The following is a 23455-nucleotide window of genomic DNA, read 5'->3' as shown; positions in this document are numbered from 1 at the left end:
TCGCGCGTTTGTTGCGCTGCTAAATCGCCTAAATGCGAAAGCGCTCTACGTGGCTAAAATTTGCACTAATAATAACTCAGTATTGATAGTAGCGCCCAGATTACAGATTGTAAACAGGGTTCCTAGAGGATACTTTCAAGAACTAAAATCTTTATAGATTTTTTGACGTACTCGCTAGCGACGATGTTCAATGTAAACTCGCACTAAAAGCATACACGGTGATAATAGACATCAGCAAAAACCATAGAAATATTAAGTGCAGTGAATAATTTTTAATTTGCTTTTTGCTCTAAAAGGGGCAACTGCATCTTTTTTATTCAAAACAGTAATAAACAGAAGAATACATTATCAAGTGTTTTAATATTCTTTGAAATACAGTGTAAATAATAAAATAATAAAACAACAAAGAATAAAAAAATAAATAATTTAACAAAAAATAAAAGGATCCTGTAAAATTTAAGATTAATTGTGTTTTGATGTGGTTGTTGCAAATGCGGCGTTGAACACTCCTGTAAAATAAAAAGTTATGCAAAAAATATATTTTTCCTAGGTAAATAATTTTAATGGATGGTAGAAGACAAATGGACATACTCGGATATAACTAAGTCACTTGCATAGTCATGCACTACTGCATCACAGGTGATTATCAGCAGACTATGATTGCTCTATCATCGCTTTTCTGAATATTTACCGCAGCATGCTGCATAGTTTGCTAGAAAGAGAGCTCACAAATGAGCGACAATATATTATATTGGCGACTGCTTGCGACTTAAGTCGGCCATAGTCGCTGACGACAGCTATACCTATTCAAATTGGACGAATGTCGCCGATGCATCGCAACTCTCGAAGACGGGCAGTCACTATGGTATAGTCAGTGTAAACATAATTCATGACAGCGAAAGGCGCGAGTCGCAGGCTGAGGAAAAACCCTCGCCAACAGTCGATGACCGACATAATGTCGCTCGTCAGTGAGCTCTCTTAGCTGTTCTAAGGCTACTACATCTCCGTAATTATACTCGTACTAACCTGTGTCTCCCATATCCTTGATCGAGTGCAGCGCTTGGAAATTGGGTTGGTGGGCACTGGGAGACGACGGCTTGTGGACCGGCACCGAACTATTTATTACGGCCTGTGTCTTGTTCTCCTAGGATATTAAAGTAGAAAATATTATCAGTTCTGAGCGTTGTTTTGTAGTACAGACCTAAATTAACTTATTGTTAGATTTGATCGAATTGATTGCAAATATGCCAAGAAAACCCTCTCGTTCTCTTTTGCTCCTGTATAAGGATCTACTGCTTGGCCACCAAAGGAGTCTAAGAGGCACAGCAGATATGCTACTTTTAGCATCACCGATTGGAGATTCTGCGACTATCGCCCGTTTCCCACATTCAATCCTTGTCCAAAATCGAATTTCAACTGTCAAACAATCAGTTTTCGATAAAATATCCACAATTTTTGATGCGTTTACACCTTAATATTGTTAAATAGTCTTATAAACAATATGAAATGTAAAAACTTCGAAAATCGTAGGTATTTTGACCAAAAACATATTGAAATTTGACAGTTGACGGACGGATTTGGATATAGAAAACCAGCTTATTATCGGTGCAGCATCGCGAGTTCGCGACTTCATGCGTTCAGACCGTATCGAAAAAGATAGCATGTGTGCTGTGGCTCTAACAGCGACAGTGGAAATTACTCTCGTGGCCAATTGACAATGTGAGCGCACTAACAGGCAGAACCATCATGCCGTCCAGGTCAGGATGGGCGTTGACGGCTTCCCAAAACTGCTGGCACTTGGCGCCAGTCTCCTCCGTGTCCCCGGGCTGAGGGCTGAAGTCTATCACCAGGTGCTGGGCACGGAACGGCTCCCCGCTGGCCCTGCCTGGCTCTATCCTCGCCTCGGGGAGGATCTGAAGTAGGATGGATGGTAAAGGATAACTCAATCAAGGGTACAATCGCCAGAGATATTGTGTGATGAATAAAATTATATTTTTACCTTGCCCCTTTTATTATCCTTTAATAGAATTCAATTAGTATCTGCAGTATGTAGAAAAATACATTCCAAAAGATGTTAAGTGAGGCGTATCGTGTTCAGATCATTATCATCATCATCATCATGTCAGCCATAGGACGTCCACTGCTGTGTTCAGATCAACTCAATGAAACCCGCTGTCACCCTAGATAGACCAATAAATGAATGCAGTGCAGTACTTCTAGGTGCTTCATAAAGTCTATCCATATAATGGCAATATTAAATGGAAAGCAAATGAGATATTTTATACCTACTTTATTTTACGTATTTACCTACTCGCCTACTTCTCACTTTAAAAGAGAAAAAAATAATTGTTAAATGTTTACTTATTTTCTAACTTCTACAGTCTTATTTCTAAAGGCTTTCACCGCCAAGCTTTGACCTTGACTATGACGATGACCGTGTTTTTGTATGGAGTTTGAGAGATTTTTGGCGTCTGTCAGGGTTTGGAACATTCTAACACAAGTTTTATAAACTTAAAAGGATGAGACTCACAACATCATTGTTAAGACTTTTATCGATAAATAATTTTTTTTTTTAATTTGAATTTTGAATAAACAAGTCGCTCTTTGAAATGACTAGTAACTTTAATGGATTACTTACTCCTGATGGGAGGGTTGGATATTATAGAGATGCGCACTAAACGAAGAATGGTTACGATGACAACAATTCAACATCATCATAATCAACAACCCTTTACTGTCCACTGCTGGACTACTTTGAAATTCATTTATGGGGAAATGTATTAAACTTTTCAATAAATTACCACAAACTGTTGTAGAATTGCCCATTCATAAATTTAAAGCACATATCAAAAGCACCTTAATGAAAAAGGGCTACTATAAAGTTGATGATTATATAAAGGATAAAAATGTTTGGAATGTTTAACTACCTAGCTCGCATTAATACTTATGACTATAATTTGTATATTTTAAAGACTGTAAAACCTTGAAAAGGAGGCTGACAATAGTGACTGAGTTTCTTGCGCTGCTTCTTCTCAGCACTGGCCCATTTATTGTCCCGAAGCAGTGGTAGGGTTAATATTGGGACGTGTAAAAGCGCTTTTTTAAAGCCTATTTGCAAAAATAAATGAATTTTATGAATTTATGAATTTTATGAGCCTCCACTATAGTGGAGGGTTTTGCCATAATCCCCACGCTTGGCTGACGACATGAATTGAAAAAATTGACAAGCAGAAGAAGGCTTACTTGGAAAGACTCGACGGATGCCTTCTCACTGGTAGTGGGGGACAGAGGCATCAGGGTCCAGCACTGGCAGCACAGCATCGACAGCAGGAAGGTCAGGCAGTCGGACACCACCTGCACGTACCGCCAGAGCGCGACGAATCGCTGCAGCAGCGGGTGGAACGCGTACGGACTGATGGTGAACATTTAAAACGGGCTGCTCATGGTGTCTCGATGACAGTATTGACTAGAGTATGTCACGTGATGTCATGGCACAGATATATACAAAACGTTTAAAACTTCAAGTGACGTCCAGATAAAAAATACCCATGTAGGTTTTATCAATATAATGAATTGATGTTCGTAAGTCTGATTAAAACTCGAGAACGGCTGGATATAAAAATATTGAACTGAACTGAACTAAAAATTATGGTCTTGCTTTTTGGCGTGTTAAATATAAGCTGTAAACTTGTCTGGCTGCTGGGCCAATAAAGAGAAAGGATATACATAAATACAGGATGTCCTTATAAGTATAGATCAACAAAAAATATTGATGCTACGGCTCAAATGCAACAACTTTCCCCAAGATCTTTCAAACAATTTAACCGTATACACAGGTAAACTCTAGCTAGTATGACCTTAATGAAAATTGATCATGTAAAATTATGTGTCGGTGGAAAGAGCTCCGCGTTCTAATTTCCGTTAATTGGAGGTGGAAATTAAGTTTTCTCCGTCGCGCGGCGCCACCAGCACGGCAATCTCATTTGCCCCCGAGACGCCGTCGATGGCGGACGTAGAGATAGTTAAATAGGCCAGTCATTATCAAACATTAAAATAGCAAACTAAATTAACGGCTTGGCCAACATCCGATATGATCCGGACGAGAGCCAAAGTAAAAATTAAATTAAATCAGTAAAAATTAATCATCTTCATCTTAGTCCCTATAAGGTAGAACTGCAGTAAGGCAAATCGTATGAACTTTAAAGTAGATGTACCTACAGGTAATACTGTGTAAATGTATCGAAGCTGGAAAATTAGAATTTTTAGATAGATCCAGTTTATTCTGTAACCTATATTGAGACCGTTTAATAGAGCTCATGAAATACTTTCAGAATCATTAATTGATTCTTGTATAGATTATAAATAATCGAGTGAGATCACTTATCGTTTCTAACCTATATTCACCACGCAGAATAATCAGGAATCGGTAGCACCTAATGAACTCGTTGTTAATGTAATCTCATTTATTTCCTTTATTTCCTATAAATAGCTTATTTTATCAATGTTCCCTAAACAATAACATAGGTACCTGTTTATCCACAGGCAGTCTAAGCAGGCAAATATAAAGCATATAACCGCCGACATATCAATAAATCAATTATTCTCTGTTTGTTTTTGCCAATTATTAATTTATGTAAAAGTTATTGCTTATTTGTCGGCCGTTTGGTGTAGTGGTTCGAAACGGACAACTATTCCGGAGGTAGCGGGTTCGATTCCCGCACAGTACAAACATTTGTGTGCATGAACATATTTGTTTGTATTGGACTGGGTGTTTTCTATGTATAATAAGTATGTATTTACAAAAAAAAAGTATTTAAGTATGTTTATATCCGTTGTCTAGTACCCATAGTACAAGCTTTGCTTAGTTTGGGACTAGAAGCGCAGTGTAAAATGTCCAAGGATATTTATTTATTTATTTCTGTAGAAAAACAGGAAACATTTTGATAAGAGGTACGACTCGTTTGCGGTTTCAATGGATAAAAGTAATATTATAAATAGAGTTTTTAATTCAACGCGCGCAGTTCTTAACTTCCCGCAACACGCAACAGTCTTCTCGAGATGAAAGTCTCTATTATTCTAGTTTTGGTTTTTATTTTCTACCCACATCATGGTGGTAAGTCCAAGCGCAAAGGCCTGATCATCACTTACCATCAGGTGAGATACAGGCCAAGAGCTTCCTCGTTGTGGATAGAAAAAAAAGGAAAGTGGGTTTCGTTGGAACCTTTTTTTTAAATCCACAACAAAGAAGCTGAGCTGTATGTACCTGATGGAAAGTGATGATTATGCCGAAGCGAGCTTCACTTCACCCGGAATCCTTTTAACCATAGAGGAACCTTACTCTAACAGCCGGAACACAACAATACTAACAGCATTATTATTATTTATGGCGACAGAGTTAGACGGGTTTTAGAATCGCGCTGACTGCTCGCTGAATGTCGGCGCTGACGCTTCATACTTTTCTGCTTTTAGCGCCGATGGTCAGAGTGCGTCAATGTATAACCAGCCTTAGGTAAATTGATTGAAGAATGATAGTATTTATATTAAACTAGCTGACCCGGCGAACTTCGTACCGCCTTAGCGTAGAGATTTTCTTAATATTTTTTTCCGTAAGAACCATCCTTGGACTTCCACAAACATTTAAAAAAAAGAATTATCGAAATCGGTTCAGCCGTTCACACGTGATGCCGTGACAACGCGAAACGGGTTTCATTTTTATATATATAGATTATTAACAGATAGTTCCGAGCTCAACACGTCGAAGTCAAACTGGTTCAGACCTGACTACAGTTACAGCGAGCGAACTGGAGGCTGGTTCAAGTTCCACAGCGTGCCTGCCACGTGGGAAGACGCGCGACTTCAGTGCTATTATGAAGGTGGGCTCACTTTATTAACCGACTTCAAAAGAGGGCGTTCTAAGAGTTTTAATGTTTCACTGCACTTTAGAACACAAATTACCGCCAGAGTTGTACACTAAATTCCATTAAATACTTCCATTTAAGACGGTAAGACTTCAATCTGAGGCCATAAATTCAAAATCAAGCTTCTGATAGTTAACTTTGTTTTAGGAGCCGAATTGGTTTCACCATTCAATGAAAATATTATTCAAAAGATGATTATGCTGATGGATGTTAACGAGCCATATATCTTCACTGGGATTCACTCGACATTTTCAAAGGGAGTCTACACATCAGTTGGAGGTTAGTTACCGATGGAAGACGCAATATTTCTTTATTAAAAATATCTAACATCATCATCATCATCATCATTTCAGCTATAGGACGTCCACTGCTGAACATAGGCCTCCCCTAACGCTTTCCACGTTGATCGATTGGTAGCGGCCTGCGTCCAGCGCTTCCCTGCTACCTACTTTAAAAATATCTAACGTTGTCCTTTATTTGTCAGACTTTCGTCCAGTCCTTGGATTGTCGACTTGTGATTTCCAGGTGTTCCTCTGCACGAGATGCCCGTGAGTTTACACAGTCGTGACGTGTCCGGAAACTGCGTGACGATGCGTTCCAACGGGCGAGTCGAAGCCCGCAACTGTTCCAGTCAATATCCATACATATGTTTCAAAAAAGGACCAGAACATCTGACATCGTCGGTTTGCGGGGCCGATCAAGGTATTTTTGTTCTACAGTCAGCGTCAAATTGTTCGTGACACCCAAAGATGCCAAAAAGCTGTGTTATCAACTTTTTTGGTCACTTTGGGTGCTACGAACTGTTTGACTAGTTATCATACCAGTTTTAAGAGGCGACTATGTTATAAGTTTTCTATACCTTCGTCTATCGCATCTGCTATCTACGTAACAAATAAATAAGTTCGTCTATCTATGCTCAAAAATTTTATAATATCAGTCATTCTAACGGTACAGGTGGAAAAGGTTTGACTTAGAAGCTTTAGGGGACCGTAAGCTTAGTATATGGATAGTTTCAACGTGTAGAGATAGAAAATTAGTAAGCGCTTATTTACTGTGTTTTTGGTAATTCTATATAATTTACTCGTACCTATTCGCTAGTGACAATTTTTGGGTTCAAATGGTCAACAAATACAAAATTGTGCCTTTCATTTTAGAGTACAAATATGAACAACGAACTGGTAGCTGCTATAAGTTTCACACACTCGGACGAACCTGGCCTCAGGCGTTTAGAGTGTGCGTGGCGGAAGGCGGGCACCTGGCCATCATCAACAGTGACGTAGAAGCCGACGTCATCAGGGGGATATTCCAGAACTACCCTGACGACGCCTTCAAGGCGGACGCCAAGTACGCAGCGAGCATCGGATTCCAAGGTTGGGGAGCAGTGAAGATCTGGTGGACAATACACGGTACCTACTTTTTTATAACACTTCAAATTATGTACTTCTGCTCAGGGGTTCCCAACTACTTGTCCATGTAAAATGTTACAAACCTTTGTTTGTCACTTGTCATCCGCTTTGCAACGGAGGAACTCTTGGAGGTTCGACTAACCTTAACTTCGAACTCCTCTTATGTTCTTCTGATTAATTTCGTGGTAGTTTAACTTTCCCCCGGGACAAACTTGACCTTCACTGGTTGGGTTTTTATTGGCGGTCAAGCTGTAGATCCTAGCTACACAGGAGTTGCAGCAGTGGAAACGAGAGGTGAGAATAGTCCCGTTAGTGGTCCATGGACCACTGGTGGTCCACAGGAGCTAAATATGGTTCACGAACGATTTTAAGTTTCGTGAGTGATGGACTTCCGCGTGTCATGAGAGGGTTTAAGTATTAAGTAATAATAGTAGTCCAAATGATATCATCTTCATGAATGGTTTCTGTTTACCTTATCGTCATCCATCATTATATCTATCATCTTAGTATTTATTTATTTATTATATATTTTATATATTATTTATGTATGAATATGTAGCATATTTGTTTTGCCGTTGCTTTATTTTATTTTATTTTTTGTTATACCGCCAAACTAATTTCTCTGCATAACCCAAAGGTAAACTGGATGAGAATGCCTTAAGGCATTAAGTTCGCCTAATGTTAATATTTTTGGCATCGAAGTATAAATAAATAAATAAGTAATAATAGTTCTAGGATTACCGTGCAGAAGAACGCTCGCTCAATAAACACACGAATTTTTACTTAATTGATTTGGTATTTGGTTTTTCCTTTTCAATATTACTTTTTGCTTTAAGGACTTTTTTAATATTCCCTGGGAACAATAAAAAAAAAACGAAATGGTCCCTGAGCCTCAAAGAATTACTGGCCTAAATGATAAATGAGTGTTTTTTTTGTAGGTCAAACATTGCAAGATGCAGGATACAGCAAGTGGGATAAGTTTGTACCTGACATGAGAAGTACAAGGCATTATTGTGGTGCAGTAGGGAGGAATGGGACACTATCTCACATAGAGTGTGAGGGAGTCACTTTCCCTGCCATTTGCGAAAAGAAAGCTGATCTAGTTTAGTTCCTAATTTTGAACAGCAACCAAGTAGCAGATAAATAAGACCGCTATTTAAAAAGTTTTACATAATTTAAAATTTTTGTTCCACACATTATTATGTAGTTATTATTAATTAACTGAAAATGAACGGTCAGTATCATGGTGAAAGTAGCTAAAAACTATATCAAGGGAACTTTATTATTATTAATTCTTATTATACGAGTAAATATTTTGAATAATGCATTTTTTATTTTGACAAGATCCTATAGCCGTAGCCAAGATTCAGTGTTTATAAAGTAATCTTTAAAGTTTAGTTTTTAAGTAATTATAAGTTTTTGGTAAATGTGTTATCAAATTGTTTATTGAATAAATATACGTAATTAGTAGATTCATGTATTGAAGCCTTTATTTCAAAAAATTAACATGCAATTTTAAATAGTGTAACTTTTGGAGGTCCGTGTATTTTTGTGTGCGTATCACTGATACAATAATTGTACAGTGTAAATGATTTGTTGTACCTAAATAAAGAGTTTAGTTAAATAGTTGATAGTCATTTTATCATTTCCCTACCTACAAAAAGTTCTCCATCAAAATTATGTGATGGTACGTCAGAAAGGCACGTTGATTTAAACTGTTGCATGTCTAAAACCTAGGCCACACACAACGCGATAGCCCGGTAAAACCCGGATAGATGGACCACCTGATGGTATTACCGTCGTCCATAGACAGACACCCTTTGTCGGCCTTTAAGATAATTATATAAAATACGCTCTCTTCTTGAAAGATTGTAGGGCAGAGGTGGATTTGTATAAAGCAATCGTAATCATTTGACAGTCCATAACGTACGATAAAGTCAGTTAAACAAAGCGTTTGACAGAATAATCGTACGTTATGAACTGTCAAATGATTACGATTGCTTTACACAATTCCACCTCTGGATGTATCGTTAGTTACTACTGATGAATAGTTCAACAGTCAGTTTGGGAATATAGTATGATAAAAAAGGGAAAAGGAAATAAAAAATCTATACACAGACACAGTGTAGCTGATTAAATTAATTTGTCACAATTTTATTACACATTTGTTATATTGGTCAAGCAGTGGGTCATATTCATATTCATTTATTTATTGCATCACATAATGTATGTATTGGACCTTACTGTAGGTCTTATAAAATATGTAAGGTAAACATATGGGCCCTGCAAAGGCATTGCAATTTTACTCGTATTTACAATAGCAATCAAATAAATTATAGATGTCTTTGATAGGAAGTACATTAAAGCAATTTAGAATATAATGTCTATTATTGTAGTATATATAAAAAATATATTTAAAAAATCACGCGACACTTTTTTTATAAAGTCTCTCCAGGGAATAGGAAAAAAAATTCTAATAATTCTAATAATAAGTACGAGTATAATAGGTAACTGAACAACTAAATGTCATATAATGGGTGATACAATAGATAACAACTGTCTACAGCATTTTTGCGCACGGGTTATGCATAGCTTATTTTTATTGCTTTATGACCTAGAAATAAGAATAACAACAAAAAATTGTTCTGAATTTGCTTTTATGTGTAAAAAATAGAAAAATTCATATCAATGAATGTATGAAACATGAACATAGAGATGATTCAATTAGTTGCCGAATATTTTTTTTTCTTTCTTTCTTTCATTCTTTCTAATTATTAAAACATACCAAACATCCATTTAAGATTCATTCTCACAAGAGAAAATTTAAAATAGAGTCCAAATTTTTATTAATTTGAAAAGTTCTAATTTCTTGTCATGTTCCATAGAAGATTTTTCGCATAAAAATCTAACCCTATCATGCTTTCAGTATACTGGCCTTGGTAACGTCGTCTCTCAAATCTCACTATATTTTGATGAAAGCGTGCCCCTTGTTCTTGCGAATAAGCCCCCATAATTATTTATAAATATATCCCAATTTGAATGGGACGTGCATCTTTAGAGACATTCTACTATGAAGATGGAAAATTCAAATCGCTATAACTTCTTAACCCTTAAATTGTTTTTGTCCGTTTTAAAGGACATGTCAAATAATTGCTTACAGAATCTTAATTAAAGCAATTTATCGACTTTCAAGGGATATTTTATAAAAAGCATGATATTTTGTGTGAAACACGGGGCTGTAGTTCAATAAAAAGCCGCGAATTTTAAAAATAAAGACAGTCGAATAAATGCAACAGCAATGTCAAGTTTTCACTCTTGATAAATGTGGCAATACTGTAGGTATTACACTTGTTCTTGTGCTTTATTGATTGATTTTAGAATATTAACGAATAAAACTGGCGGTTATTGCCAAAACTTTAAAAAAATATCGATTTTTTTCCATTCATTTCAAGGTTACAAATGTTATGTCACTTAAAACGGACAATGCCATGTATCAGTAATAAATACTCATGTTGATTTTTAGACATTTTTACCCAATTTCCCCCTTTTAGGGGTTGAATTCTGAAATAACCTGAAACACGTGTTTATTCATTTATCGATAGGAATGTATCCTGTGAAGTTTCGAATTAAATAGTGTAACTAATTTTGTTTCGCCCTACAAACTTTGGACCCCCATTTCACCCCCTTAGGGGGTAATTTTGGAAAAATTCTTTCTGATAACACCCCTAGATCCTAATAAGGAACCTACATGCCAAACTTTGTGTCTTTATACCCACCGGTTTGGGATTTATGTTGATAAATCAGGCAGTCACTTAATGTTTTTATATGTCAGGGTATTTTTTGATAAATTTATGTAAAATCAACAGTAAATAGTCCAGATGGATTGCAAAAGGCGCTGGATTAGCCAGAGGATGATTATCAGGGATTCCTGTATTGTTATTAAGAAACGTTGTTTTACGTTTGTTTTTCTACACTGGCAATGTCCGCCCTAAGTGACATGGTTGTAATGCTAAATAATTGGCAATGTCCGTTTTGAGTGACATGTCATAACTTCTATACTAATTGAAATTTTTTCAAAAAGTAAATATTTTTTTCTTAATCTATCAAAACAATACCTAAATCCCAAATTTGCCCATTTTTGAAGCAAGGGTTCAATGAGTGCCAATTTAAGGGTTAAAAAGCAAATATTTTCGATTTGTAATCGCACTTTTTTATATAAATTTGCTTATATAATCAGAATATAATAAGTAAAATCCATGCGCAAAAAAAAACTTTTTTTTTGTTGACCGGTGTAATAGTTAAATTTATGTATTGCATAGTACTGTATATGTGGGCTTATCATTATAATATTCATTTAAATCATAGTAACACTTGCTTAGTAGAATTTTTTTTTAGCAAATGAATTTATTTGTATTTGGTTCAGATTTTATGTAGGTACTAGCTGACCCGGCGAACTTTGTTCCGCCTTAATGGCAATAAATAAGCAGACTTTTTATTTATTTCGAACGGGATAAAAAGTATCCTATGTCCTTCTCCTGGCTCTAAACTACCTGCCTGACAATTTTCAGCTAAATCGGTTCAGCCGTTCTTGAGTTGTAAGTGCTGTAACTAACACGACTTTCTTTTATATATATATATAGATGTAGGTAGTTTATTATAGACTTTTATCGTAGGGTTATCGGTCTAGGGCTAAACTCTGTAGTCTTCTCACAAATGGCAGGAAAAGTTTGTTTTTCACACCATATGTCATTCAATGTCCCTGCCCTCATCACTGCGCCACAATACTGGGTCTTGTCGTCAGGAGATCCTTTATTCCACTTGCTGTAGCCGGCTTCTGTCAAATCTTGACCTATAATAAAATTCTCATTTAAAACTTCATCTTTAGTTCACTGTGACGGGACTATTCCCACCAGCTCCCACCGCTGCAACTCCTATGCTAGCCAGGATCTACAGCTTGACCACCAATAAAAACCCAACCAGTGAAGGTCAAGTGTGTCCCGGGGCAAATATAAACAATAATTGGATCCGCAACGAAATTAATCAGAAGACACAATTGGTTCACTGTTAAAAATTATGTTCAGCATTATAAATAAGTTTAAAAAATCGAACTGCCTAAGGCGGGAATTGGACCCACGATCACCGACGACGTCTTAGTTAGGCAGTTCGATTTTGTCAAGTTATTTATTATTTTCAAATTAGTTTGAGATTAACGCTAAAAATTAAATAACTATGTTATGAATTTTACTAAACATTGCAATTTAAGAGTTTAATTTAAAATGTTTTGAGTACCGTGTATTGTCCACCAGAGTCCTCGTACTCCCCAATCTAGGAATCCGATACTCGCTGTGTGTTTGTAGTCCGCCTGGATGGTGTCGTCGGGGTAGTTCTGGTATATCCCCTTAATGACTTCAGCCTCCACGTCACTGTTGATGATGGCCAGGTGCCCACCCTCTGCAGCACACACCGAGGCAGCTTGGTACCAAGTTCGCCCGAATTTGTGAAACTTGTAGCAGCTGCCAGTTCGCGGGTCATATTTATACTCTATTGTAAAACAAAACAATATCTATTGTTTAGTTAAAAACCTTGGCAATTTTGAATATTGAGGTAAATATTAGAAATCTTAAACTGTAACTAGTTTCCATTAACTAAGAGTTGTAATCATCCATGCATTTTCACGAATACCAATGTATAATTCTAGCTATAGTCGGCCGTTTGGTGTAGTGGTTCGAAACGGACTACTATTCCGGAGGCAGCGGGTTCGATTCCCGCACAGTACAAACGTGTGTGCATGAACATATTTGTTTGTATTGGACTGGGTGTTTTCTATGTATAATAAGTATGTATTTACAAAAAAAAAGTATTTAAGTTTATATCCGTTGTCTAGTACCCATAGTACAAGCTTTGCTTAGTTTGGGACTAGAAGCGCAGTGTAAAATGTCCAAGGATATTTATTTCTTATTTATTTAGCTCTACAGTCCAGACTAAACTTAACTTCTTTCTTCTTCTGCTTCGCCTTACCCCGTAACGCGGAGTCGACTTTTCTATTTTGAACGAAACTTAACTTCTTTACTTAATAAAACTGCTGTATATGTATAGGTCTCATATCGATGATAACTCGTAGTTCTTAAAACATTGTTATTATACTCGTATTAACTTATTATTATTCTGTGGTATTACCTTGATCGATTCCGCAAATTGAAGTCGTCAGATCCCTTGGCGCTCGTTTGTGGCATATGTATGGGTATTTACTTGAGCAGTCGTGACCTTCCAGTCGTCCGTCCATCATAAAAGTGACACATTCTCCCGATATATCCCCACTTCTTATATTCACGGGCATTTCATAAACAGGGATACCTGAAGATGTAAAAGTTCGTCATCGAGGTGTGGATAGTTAAAGCAAGCAGCTGTTGGTCTTGATTCCAATTTCCGAAGACGCACGAGGCAAATTGAAAAATGTTGAGACGAATGTTTATGTCTGGGGTAAGTTAAGATATATACTTATCAATGTATATCTTACTACCCAGTTGGGTTAACTGGGCACCTGGCGACCGTGAATCCTCAATCACGGAGGAACTGGCTATCTTACCTCTAACTGCCGGAACACAACAATGCTGTTAACATTGTTTTTATGGCGACAGACTTAAGTAAGATGGTGGTAGCTAGCCAGGCGGACTTAGAACAAGCCCTACCACCAACCAAACCGAATAGAAAAATCTGCATCCACTGGGAATTGAACCCGGGACCTCTGCGTCTGAAGCAGGTAGTCTTAACCACTAGAACACAGAGGCGGTTAAATTAGAACACATTGATTAATTAAATTACATCGATTGCTGTTTGTTATTAAAAAGGCTCTAGCTCTAAATACCAACCATCAACAGATGTGAAGTCTCCCTTTGAAAAGATTGAGTGAATTCCAGTAAAGACTTTACTCTCCAACTGATCGACCAGCAGTTCAATCAGACCTTGTTTCATGTTTTCATTGACTGGTGAAGCCAAAACGGCTCCTAAAACAGGTGAATATCATTGAAAGATTAACTCATCTACACTTTTTTCTGAAGTACCTATGAAAAAAACTGGTTCATGGGTTTTAATGTAAATGTCCAAGGACATTTATTTATTCATTATATTTTATTTTGTACAATATATTCAACTACTAAAATAGTAAGACACGGGTCTTAACGCGACGTTTATTAATGAGTTACATTATGTACTCACGGCTTGACGTTTCGGCTGCGATGTTGCACGTCGCGTTAAGACAGTGTCTAACTATTTTAGTTGAAATGGAACGCGAAAGTTTAAAATCTTATATTCAACTACATTAAAATAATAAACCTACTATACATAAAGTTGTACATACAATGCGTAACATCTAGTCGTATGTAGAATCACAGGTAGAATATGCTAGCTAACCCGGCATATAGCTCACAGAGCTGATGGCCGCTAGAGTAGAACAGATCTCGAGTGGCGACCAGTGTGGGCAGGCCTCCCACTAGTTGGACCGACGATCTGGTGAAGGTCGCGGGAGGTGCCTGGATGCGAGCTGCGCAGGACCGGTCTTTGTGGAAGAAATCCTTGTCCAGCAGTGGACGTCATTCGGCTGAAACGACGACCACGACTAGCTTAACTATGTACGTAAGTGTATGTCTAACACATATTTCAGTAAATAAATAAATAATGAATAAATATCCTTGGACATTTTACACTGCACCTCTAGTCCCAAACTAAGCAAAGCTTGTACTATGGGTACTGGACGACGGATATAAACATACTTATACACTTTTTTTTGTAAATACATACATATTATACATAGAAAGCACCCAGACCCGTCACAGAAATTAAAATTCATCATTTCAATTTTTGCCCGGCTGGGAATCGAACCCGGGACCTCTCGGCATAGTAGTCCATTCTGAACCACTGCATCAAAGGGCCTATACAATTATTATCTTTAGATGACCTTGTGTTCTTTACTCACCTTCTAAATAACATCTTAGCCGTGCCTCGAGCCACGTGGTTGGTACGTGATGGAACTTCACCCAGCCTCCAGCCAATTCATTGTAATGGTAGTCAGGCCTAAATCTTTTAAACTGCGTTTCATTTGGCATGCTCTCTGGCGAAAAATAAACCAAAATAAAATTGCGAATTTCGTTTTGATTTGTTATATTTCATAATAATTCAGTTCTTTTGGCGCAGGTACACTATGCGGGAAATTGATCGAACAGAAGTGCAAGCACGTACACCGAAGTATGGGCGATGCACGGCGAAACTAACTGAAGTGCCTGTTTACACTTTCTTTATGTCTCGACCCGCATAGTGTAACTGCGCCATTTCAAAAAGACACGTTCCATTGGTAAAGGCTTACCTCCATAATGCACGTAGTAAAACAACAAAGTAATAATGAACACTTTCATGATTTCAAGTTCTGTTCTAGACTGCATAGCGTAAAGTTAAACCATGATTATTTATAGCTTGCTAGTCGTTTCCGTTGTAGTAATCTCAATTTCAAACAAACAGGAAAGTCCAACAAATTTGATGTAAATAACTTTAATTATGTTTTATTTAAATATTTATTATGGGCACACGCATACAGATTACACGTTATCTTGTATTTCATTCTTATTTGAGTTATTTATAATTATTTATTTTACAGAACTTACGGAGAATTAGGTAGGTACTAGAAGATCCGAACTTAGTGAAAAAATAGTTTGTGTGATTTAAGAAGGCCTTGAACTTAGAATTGAAGAAGAATGTGAATATTTTTTGCTCTGTAAGGGCCTTGCCACACTGGCAGATTGCAAGCGTTTTCTGGGCGGAGCAGCGGTAAGGTGCCGCTTGCGCTCCGCTTGCAATCCGCCAGTGTGGCAAGGCCCTTAGTTTCAAATGCTAAGGCAGATACATTAGGTTACTTTTTACGTTAACTTTCATAACAACATGTAACGACGAGAAACACGATGTGATGAATAGAATTCTAAAAAGTTGGAAGTACCAACTACTTATTACTTTCCGAGTTTCATTATCTCCACGTAAATATATTTATCTTTATCTACGAAAGCAAATACTAATGTTCTGTTTGATCAATTTCCTAACTTCATCAATGAGGGCTATCGTTTTAGCGCTCACCAGTTAGCGCCACTGTAGAGTAAGGTCCTGTCACTTGCTAGTAGCGAAGACAGTGGCGCCAACTTGTGAGCGCAAAAGTGGTAGGAGGACTATCGCATTTGCACTCATCAAGATGGCGCCACTGTAGAGTAAGGTCCTGTCAATCGCCAGGGGTGCCAACTGTTAAGTATAAAAACGATAGCCCTCATTAAGGTATTTCTGAGATGAAATAATACTGTCTTGATCTATTTAGATTCCTAATTCAAAACGTTTATTGTATCAATAAACGTTTTTTTACAACGGTGTTACAAAATAAAGGTAGGTATACATGTGTGTGACGCCCTGCAAGGGGAAAGCAAAACATCAGAGAGAGGGTTAGTATCTACCTTAAATTAGTTTAAAATAAGATTTAGCTCGTCTTAAATCCTACCAATATCCTACTTCCTACTTAATATTATAAACGTGAAAGTTTGTGTGGATGTCTGGATGTTTGTTACTCTTTCACGCAAAAACTATTGAACGGATTTTGATGAAACTTTACAGTATTATTGTTTAGAACCCAGAATAACATACAGGCTATAATTTATGACGATCTGTGACAAACTAAATTTCACGCGGGTGAAGCCGCGGGCAAAAGCTAGTGCTCAATATACAGACAATCATTATTCCATTTTATATTCTGCACGACAAAAAGAATTAGAATTGAGATGTCGAAGCAAATCAATATGTTTCTTAAACTTCATATTCGGCCACCCTGTATTCAAACAATTACACAATGTTCCTTGATTAGAATACGATGTAGCTCTCACTCAATGGGCTTAAGAATACACTGTCATTAAACGGCCAATTTAAATGTCAGCAGCTACTTTGAAGCTATTTAAAGCACATAGTGTAGTTTGATGATGAGGCTAGGGCTGCCTGAGCAATAAATACTGTTTTAATACTTTAAGCATAGCTCTTAGAACTGATGGCTGTTGGGGCAGAAAAGTTCTCGAGTGGCGACCATGAAGTGGAAAATGTAGGGTAGGGAACTGGTGGACTGAACATCTGGTTAAGATCTGGCATTGGAATGGACAGTGCAGAACAGATCGTTGTGCAAATATTTGGAGAGGTTGATTGAAACGTATAGGTATTGTGAATTATTACTTGTGCAAGAATATGGGAAAATGCAAAAAATGCGGTACTTCAATCAATTGACTACAGAAGTTTTAATAAAAACATAACTTTGTCTACGTTGTACACTACGATAACTTGTAAATGAAACCTGTTCTGAGTCAAATAAATATTTTCTTTTCTATTAACAAAACGAGGACATACGTTATGTAGATAACACAATATCTAGGTGGTTTTACGGCTAGCAAGAGATCTTTTCAAAAAAAAATCCTGTAAGAGAACGTTTCAAAAGTTTTCAATCATTTAGCAGCCCTAGATGAGAGATTCAGGTGGACGGCTCATAGGCGTTGGCTCGCGTCCAGCAGTTCTCTCAGGTAGATGCTGCCAGTTAAGACAGGTCTACAGTACCGCAGTACTTTGTTGCAAACCGATTTATATAATTATTTTTTGTTTGAAAGGATATAATGCCCAGTTGGTTCTATTTAAAACGATATACCGGGGTGGCTGACACTTGATGGGTGCCATCCACCCAATTGGGACTAACCCAATTTTACCATGATTGATATTCATGGGTCAGTGTCGGAAAAAAATTATACGTCTAACTTTGGAATTTAATAGACTGGCAACGACTTCGAAAATCAAGCGTCGTTCATAATTGGTTATAATAAGTAAAGTAATTATTTTTCTCCTTTTTTGGAATTTACTGTAAAACTGTAATTAAGATAGTACCTAGTCCTAAAACAAAATTATGTATGTAAACCCCTTTGCTTGAATTTGTGTCTGTCTTGTTGGTTGTCCTAATTAAAGAAATAAACAAATTTTATGCATAACAAGGCAGGCATTTGACCACGTACAATCATACCTGGATGTGGGATGCAGTCTAGGATGGTACATATCTGCCCTGTAAGTGTTCTGTTGTGCCCTGTTGATGGCTTCGTCTAATCAACAATCAACCCAAACATCTAAGCTGTGGGCACACAATCGGACAAATTAGGCCAAGAGCTAGCCGCAGACCAATGCGCAGGGGAAAGCGATGCGGCTTGCGGCGGGTTCCTAATTGATTGGGTGTGGTATGGCCACCGTAACTACAGATCTTGGCAGTTTAGATAAGCCTTATTTACCTATATGTAAAAATGATTTTTAGCGGACGAGGCGAAGAAGATCGGCAAGACCTGGAGCGAAATCAAGCGGGAAGCTCAAGACCGAACGAGATGGAGGACTGTTGTGGATGCCCTCTGCCCCATCTAGGGGACATAGGACCATAAATAAGTCAAGTAAGTCAAAAATGTTTGTTTTATGCAGAACAAAGCAGGTATTTGATTGCAAACACACCTGATGTTAAAGGAGATGCAGTCTAGGATGGTAATAGTACATGTCCTGTAACGTTGAAGAGGCCCGGATTAGTGTTCAGGAAAGACAGCAGCTGGCAGCAAATTTCAGTCTCTAGCTGTTCGCATCTTATTAGCATGTAACATTAAATAGTGTTAAGAACTGGTTAAAATTTGTATTTTGCCTTCACAGATGATTACAGTGGCTGACTAAAAGATACTAAAAATATAGTGAACCTGGGCACGACCTAATGAATCAGATCAGGTCAGTTCAAAGCGACTGCGAAACTGCAGCTGCCCTTCACTGCCCTCCCCCCTGGCTACGCTCAAGCTTGAAAGGGATACTATAACACGATCATCATCATCATCATCATCATTTCAGCAATAGGCCGTCTACTGCTGAGCACAGGCCTCCCCCAATGATTTCCATGTTGATCGGTTGGTAGCGACCTGAGTCCAGCGCCTACCTGCTACCTTAATGATGTCCGTTGGTCCACCTTGTGGGTGTACGTCCCACGCTGCGTGCTAACATGGTATGTTGCCTAAAATAGAGTGATTTGTTATCTCTAATCTACGATCATGTGCATTTAATAGCTGGTTGGCAAATGGACCGCGAGCGAGCGAATTCCTTTTAATCGGTCAGCCGACAGATTGATTCGATTTTAAATGACATTGGGAACTTTTTGCCACACTTTTCGAAAAGTAGCGGACACAAACGAAACCTATCACAGATGATACATACTAATATCCAATGAATTTCCGTGCATTTTTTTTTCTCTCTTATATGGGAATATTGAGAAAATGAAGTTTTAATATTTTATTTTATTTTACATTTAGGTAACATTTTTGACGACCTCGGTGGCGGAGAGGCGCACACACCGGTTTTCAAGGTGTGCCGGGCCAATCCTGAGGTCCTGGGTTCGATTTCCGGCCGGGACAATATAGAAAACGATCTTTTCACATTGTCTCTGGTTTGGGTGTGTTGTGGTTCGTCGTTCCCGATTTCCATAACACAAATGCCTAAGCTACTTATTTTGGGTTGGAGTAGTATATGAGATGTTGTCTAATATTAATTTAAGTATTTATAATATTTTATTTATTTATATTATTTTATTTATATTTTTTATTTATTTATATTATTTTATTTACTTTTATTGGTTACTCTGCAATGCCAAAAAACATAACATATGAAAATATCAAATCATTTTAGACAAATATATTTTCAACTTAGACTCGTCATATCTCAGAATTCCCATATATCACAACATAGCGCTTTAAGTGAATATACCTACAAGTATAAAGCTTTGAAATAAAATACGTTTCATCTTTGTCCGCCGTGGGGCATTTTCTCATATTAAAGTTCCCAATGTCCTTAGCTGGCCATACATTTGCCTAACTTGAGAATTGATTTATCGCTTCTACAATGGTCTAACAATATAGCTGCGTTTCATAACTCTTATAACTGTTTTAAAGTGACTTCTGAAGATCTCCAAACCACAATTTTGCGATCCCAATCCATTGGGAAAATCTTATTGTCTAATGTACTCGCCAATAATTTTATTATCATGTCCTTGGTGTTTCCTATAATAATCTAAAATGTCTAAAAATCTAAAATGTAACCCCAAGTCATAGTCATAAGTCATTTATTTTTTCGTTTTCGTCCATCACAATTTTTGTATAAATATTTTTTGCATCGGCTCAGTCTCTGATGAGTCAAGAAATGACTGTGTTTTGGGAAACTCTCCGAAGTTTAAAGCAATAGGTATCGGAAATGAAAATGAAAAATACATAATGTTTATTCAATTTTGACCAATATACGGTTGTACCTATGAACGTCAAAATAAATAGCAAAAAGCAAAGTTAAACATCTTAAATATATTATATTCACTTACCATCCGTTGAGATTGAGGTCAAACATAGTCCAGCCTCTGAAAAAAGAAATAAATATATTTCAGACAGTGTCCACTTAATATTGTAGATATTGCTAGGTAAAGAGTTTTCAAAATAATTATAAATTGACGGAAAATTAAAAATAATTGTAGGGAGGTATAACAATAGGCTGCATATTTTTTATCACTGGTTAAAACGATGTCTTTATTTAAATCAGCAGGTACAGTATGATTAATAAAGGTAGGTACTCGTAAGTGTTGGTAGTTTGAACCATGTCATGTTACTTCGACAACGTCATTTTAACATTATTTTTATGAGTCATACAATAATAACAGTGTTTTCAACAATGACGTCTCTACTTGACCCTTAGGTGAACTTTTGTTCCAAACATCGCAATTTATACTTGGTCGGTTAGTGCTGTCTGCGCCTCGGGACCAGACAAGATGTTTAAACTACTAACGAGCATCGTTGGTGTGCTGCTAATGGTGTCCCGACACGGCATCACCTCAGCCGACCCAAGCTTGGAAGAATACATCACTAGGCAGAAGAATAAAGCAAACGACTATTTTGAAAGTCAAATTAACTACATTAAGCAAATAATGGATTCCACCTACAAGGAAATTAACGGCAATACCTGGATAAAGGCTGTAGAGGACTACATCGACAATTTTAAGGATAGAACTTCATTCATGCATTCAGATGACCCAGGCGCAAGACTTAAAGACCCTGAACTAATTTTATCTGTACCAGCGATGGTGACCAGCAACGGGTACGACTGTGAAACGCATTCAGTGGTGTCTGAAGGCTACATTTTGACTGTGCACAGGATCCCGAGAGCTAAGGCAGGTGGGTCTACACCTAATAAGGCAGTCATCCTCCAACACGGGCTGTTCGACAGTTCCGCGAACTTCATCGCCAGTGGACCAGAGAAATCCCTCGGGTACGTCTTGGCAGATGCCGGGTACGACGTGTGGATGGCCAACGTGAGAGGCAACAGGTACTGCCGGGAACACTCCCGGTACAAAACTAACACGAAAGAATTCTGGAACTTTTCGTTCCACGAAATTGGACTTTACGATATGCCAGCTATAATTGATTACATACATAAAGTTAAGGGGGACGACGCTAAGGTTGGGTACATAGGGCATTCTATGGGGACGACGATAATGTACACGATGTTGTCGCTTCGGCCGGAGTACAATGAGAAGTTGAGCGTGGGCGTGGCCTTGGCGCCGGCGGTGTTTATGGCGAACATGGAGTCTCCGGTGAGGGTGCTGCATGCGGGCGCGAGCCGGGCTGCGCACGCGGCGCTCCTGCTGCGCTCATACGAAGTAGGACAAGCAGACTACTTGGATAGACTCGGCAAGATATGTCAAACGGAGTTGGCCAGCGACTACTGCAAGCGTTTAGCGTTTTATATCATCGGCAAAGACGAGGAACAGTGGAACAAGTTCCGCATGCTCCAATTCTTGGCGAACGGCGGCGGCGCTTCCTGGAAGTGTATACTGCATTACGCCCAAACGCATCTCTCTGGAAAATTCCAGCAGTTCGACTACGAATCCCCGGCACGAAACCGAGCCGTGTACAACTCTGATACACCGCCCGAGTACGACTTGAAGAAAGTGACGTTAAATACGACATTGTTTTGGGCTGAAAATGACTTGATGTGCAGTGAAAAAGATGTGCAAAAACTCCACGACACTCTTCCGGAGACCACCACGATGTACATGGTCCCTTTCTCGAAATTCAACCATGCAGATTACCTATGGGCAGTAGACGCGCCAAAATTGGTGAATGATAAAATTTTAGAAGTATTAGAAGAAGGTATGAAAATGTAATAACTATAACTTTTTCCTTTATAGGTAGTATTTTAGATAAACAGCATTTTCGTTTGTATTATTTTATTTTGTTACAATCATCTAGTGAAATACATACCTCTAGAGTTATAAAAAATAAAATTTAAAAATTAAGCCCCCTAATCCAAGAGGAGGGGGGTGGGTCCATTTAAGTATGGGGCATTTTAGTCGATAAAATTGTCATCACAACATCGCCTTAAATTATCCCTAGCACTATCCCAAACACTGTACATTTTCGAAGATCCCTATCATCTCCTTTCTCTCCCTCCAGCCTCTTTATTCTAACCGAAAGGGATCCAAAAGCGAATGGGATTGGATGGAAATAAATAGAAAAAAAAAAGACCAGTGTTATTCGTACATGATTGTATGAGCTGGCCAAGTGAAATACCTATCATTAGTGAAGGCCATTCAATTATACCTATCTAGAGAGTTATTTCTTCACTTTACGACGTCCTTTTTTATAATGCAAAGTTAGTAGCAACAAAAAGGCAGTTCGATTTGGACTGTGTCCATTTATTATTTTTATAAATTCATTTATAAACAACGGCTGTTATCTGCTGACAACTGTCCATTGGGAGCCAGTGTTCCGGAATGGTCGCTATTGTTCATTCGTTAATGAACGCCAATGATATCAACGTCAGAGCCAGAGCGACGCCTCTTTACCTACGAGCAAAATTAATAAAGTTTTGGATAGATCATTCACATTTAGGCGACTTTAGCAACGCGACTGTCGCGCCTTATTCGCTGCTACCGCGCAGCTGTCGCGCTTCTGACGCCCTATGTGAAAGCAGTCTTATTTTGAGGACTACAGGTATAAAGGTGCAAGTTCGAAGCTGACTGCACGCAGG

At 38.0% G+C, this 23455-nt stretch overlaps 4 protein-coding genes across 4 annotated transcripts; 2 read left to right on the top strand and 2 right to left on the bottom strand.

Moving 5' to 3' along the window:
* Positions 1–449: 449 nt before the first annotated feature.
* LOC114355343 (uncharacterized) lies at positions 450–3438 on the bottom strand. The gene is made up of 4 exons (XM_028308143.1): positions 3244–3438; positions 1734–1913; positions 1027–1144; positions 450–509 (listed from the first exon to the last, which is right to left on the bottom strand). The coding sequence occupies exons 1-4, from the start codon at positions 3424–3426 to the stop codon at positions 463–465; spliced, it is 528 nt and encodes a 175-aa protein (XP_028163944.1). The 5' UTR covers positions 3427–3438; the 3' UTR covers positions 450–462.
* A 1589-nt stretch (positions 3439–5027) lies between these two features.
* Positions 5028–8641, top strand: LOC114355326 (C-type mannose receptor 2). Its single transcript, XM_028308123.1, has 6 exons — positions 5028–5113; positions 5736–5873; positions 6066–6197; positions 6444–6620; positions 7073–7324; positions 8263–8641. The coding sequence occupies exons 1-6, from the start codon at positions 5059–5061 to the stop codon at positions 8430–8432; spliced, it is 924 nt and encodes a 307-aa protein (XP_028163924.1). The 5' UTR covers positions 5028–5058; the 3' UTR covers positions 8433–8641.
* Positions 8642–11732: 3091 nt separating this feature from the next.
* On the bottom strand, positions 11733–15803 carry LOC114355342 (macrophage mannose receptor 1-like). The gene is made up of 6 exons (XM_028308142.1): positions 15684–15803; positions 15297–15431; positions 14194–14328; positions 13502–13678; positions 12614–12865; positions 11733–12173 (listed from the first exon to the last, which is right to left on the bottom strand). Exons 1-6 carry the CDS (start codon positions 15757–15759, stop codon positions 11989–11991), a joined length of 960 nt encoding a protein of 319 aa, XP_028163943.1. The 5' UTR covers positions 15760–15803; the 3' UTR covers positions 11733–11988.
* A 5370-nt stretch (positions 15804–21173) lies between these two features.
* LOC114355350 (lipase 3) lies at positions 21174–23455 on the top strand. The gene has a single exon (XM_028308149.1). The coding sequence runs from the start codon at positions 21195–21197 to the stop codon at positions 22587–22589; it is 1395 nt and encodes a 464-aa protein (XP_028163950.1). The 5' UTR covers positions 21174–21194; the 3' UTR covers positions 22590–23455.

The sequence above is a fragment of the Ostrinia furnacalis genome, unplaced genomic scaffold (genome assembly GCF_004193835.3).
Source record: "Ostrinia furnacalis isolate ACB-3 unplaced genomic scaffold, ASM419383v2 OfSCF2392, whole genome shotgun sequence".
Lineage (NCBI taxonomy): Eukaryota > Metazoa > Arthropoda > Insecta > Lepidoptera > Crambidae > Ostrinia > Ostrinia furnacalis.
The sequence above is the reverse complement of the archived record's forward strand: the minus strand, read 5'-3'. Positions and strand labels throughout refer to the sequence as shown.

What these genes read in the sequence shown, in the direction of transcription:
- LOC114355343 (XM_028308143.1), bottom strand. Translation starts at nt 3,426, where the DNA reads ATGTTCACCATCAGTCCGTACGCGTTCCACCCGCTGCTGCAGCGATTC. An exon ending in CATCCGTCGAGTCTTTCCAA is followed by an intron (nt 1,914 to 3,243) that starts GTAAGCCTTCTT and finishes ATCCTACTTCAG; the next exon opens with ATCCTCCCCGAGGCGAGGAT. An exon ending in CAAGGATATGGGAGACACAG is followed by an intron (nt 510 to 1,026) that starts GTTAGTACGAGT and finishes TTTATTTTACAG; the next exon opens with GAGTGTTCAACGCCGCATTT.
- LOC114355326 (XM_028308123.1), top strand. Translation starts at nt 5,059, where the DNA reads ATGAAAGTCTCTATTATTCTAGTTTTGGTTTTTATTTTCTACCCACAT. An exon ending in TTTCTACCCACATCATGGTG is followed by an intron (nt 5,114 to 5,735) that starts GTAAGTCCAAGC and finishes GATTATTAACAG; the next exon opens with ATAGTTCCGAGCTCAACACG. An exon ending in ACTTCAGTGCTATTATGAAG is followed by an intron (nt 5,874 to 6,065) that starts GTGGGCTCACTT and finishes ACTTTGTTTTAG; the next exon opens with GAGCCGAATTGGTTTCACCA.
- LOC114355342 (XM_028308142.1), bottom strand. Translation starts at nt 15,759, where the DNA reads ATGCAGTCTAGAACAGAACTTGAAATCATGAAAGTGTTCATTATTACT. An exon ending in AGACTTCACATCTGTTGATG is followed by an intron (nt 13,679 to 14,193) that starts GTTGGTATTTAG and finishes TTACATCTTCAG; the next exon opens with GTATCCCTGTTTATGAAATG. An exon ending in AATTTGCGGAATCGATCAAG is followed by an intron (nt 12,866 to 13,501) that starts GTAATACCACAG and finishes GTTTTACAATAG; the next exon opens with AGTATAAATATGACCCGCGA.
- LOC114355350 (XM_028308149.1), top strand. Translation starts at nt 21,195, where the DNA reads ATGTTTAAACTACTAACGAGCATCGTTGGTGTGCTGCTAATGGTGTCC.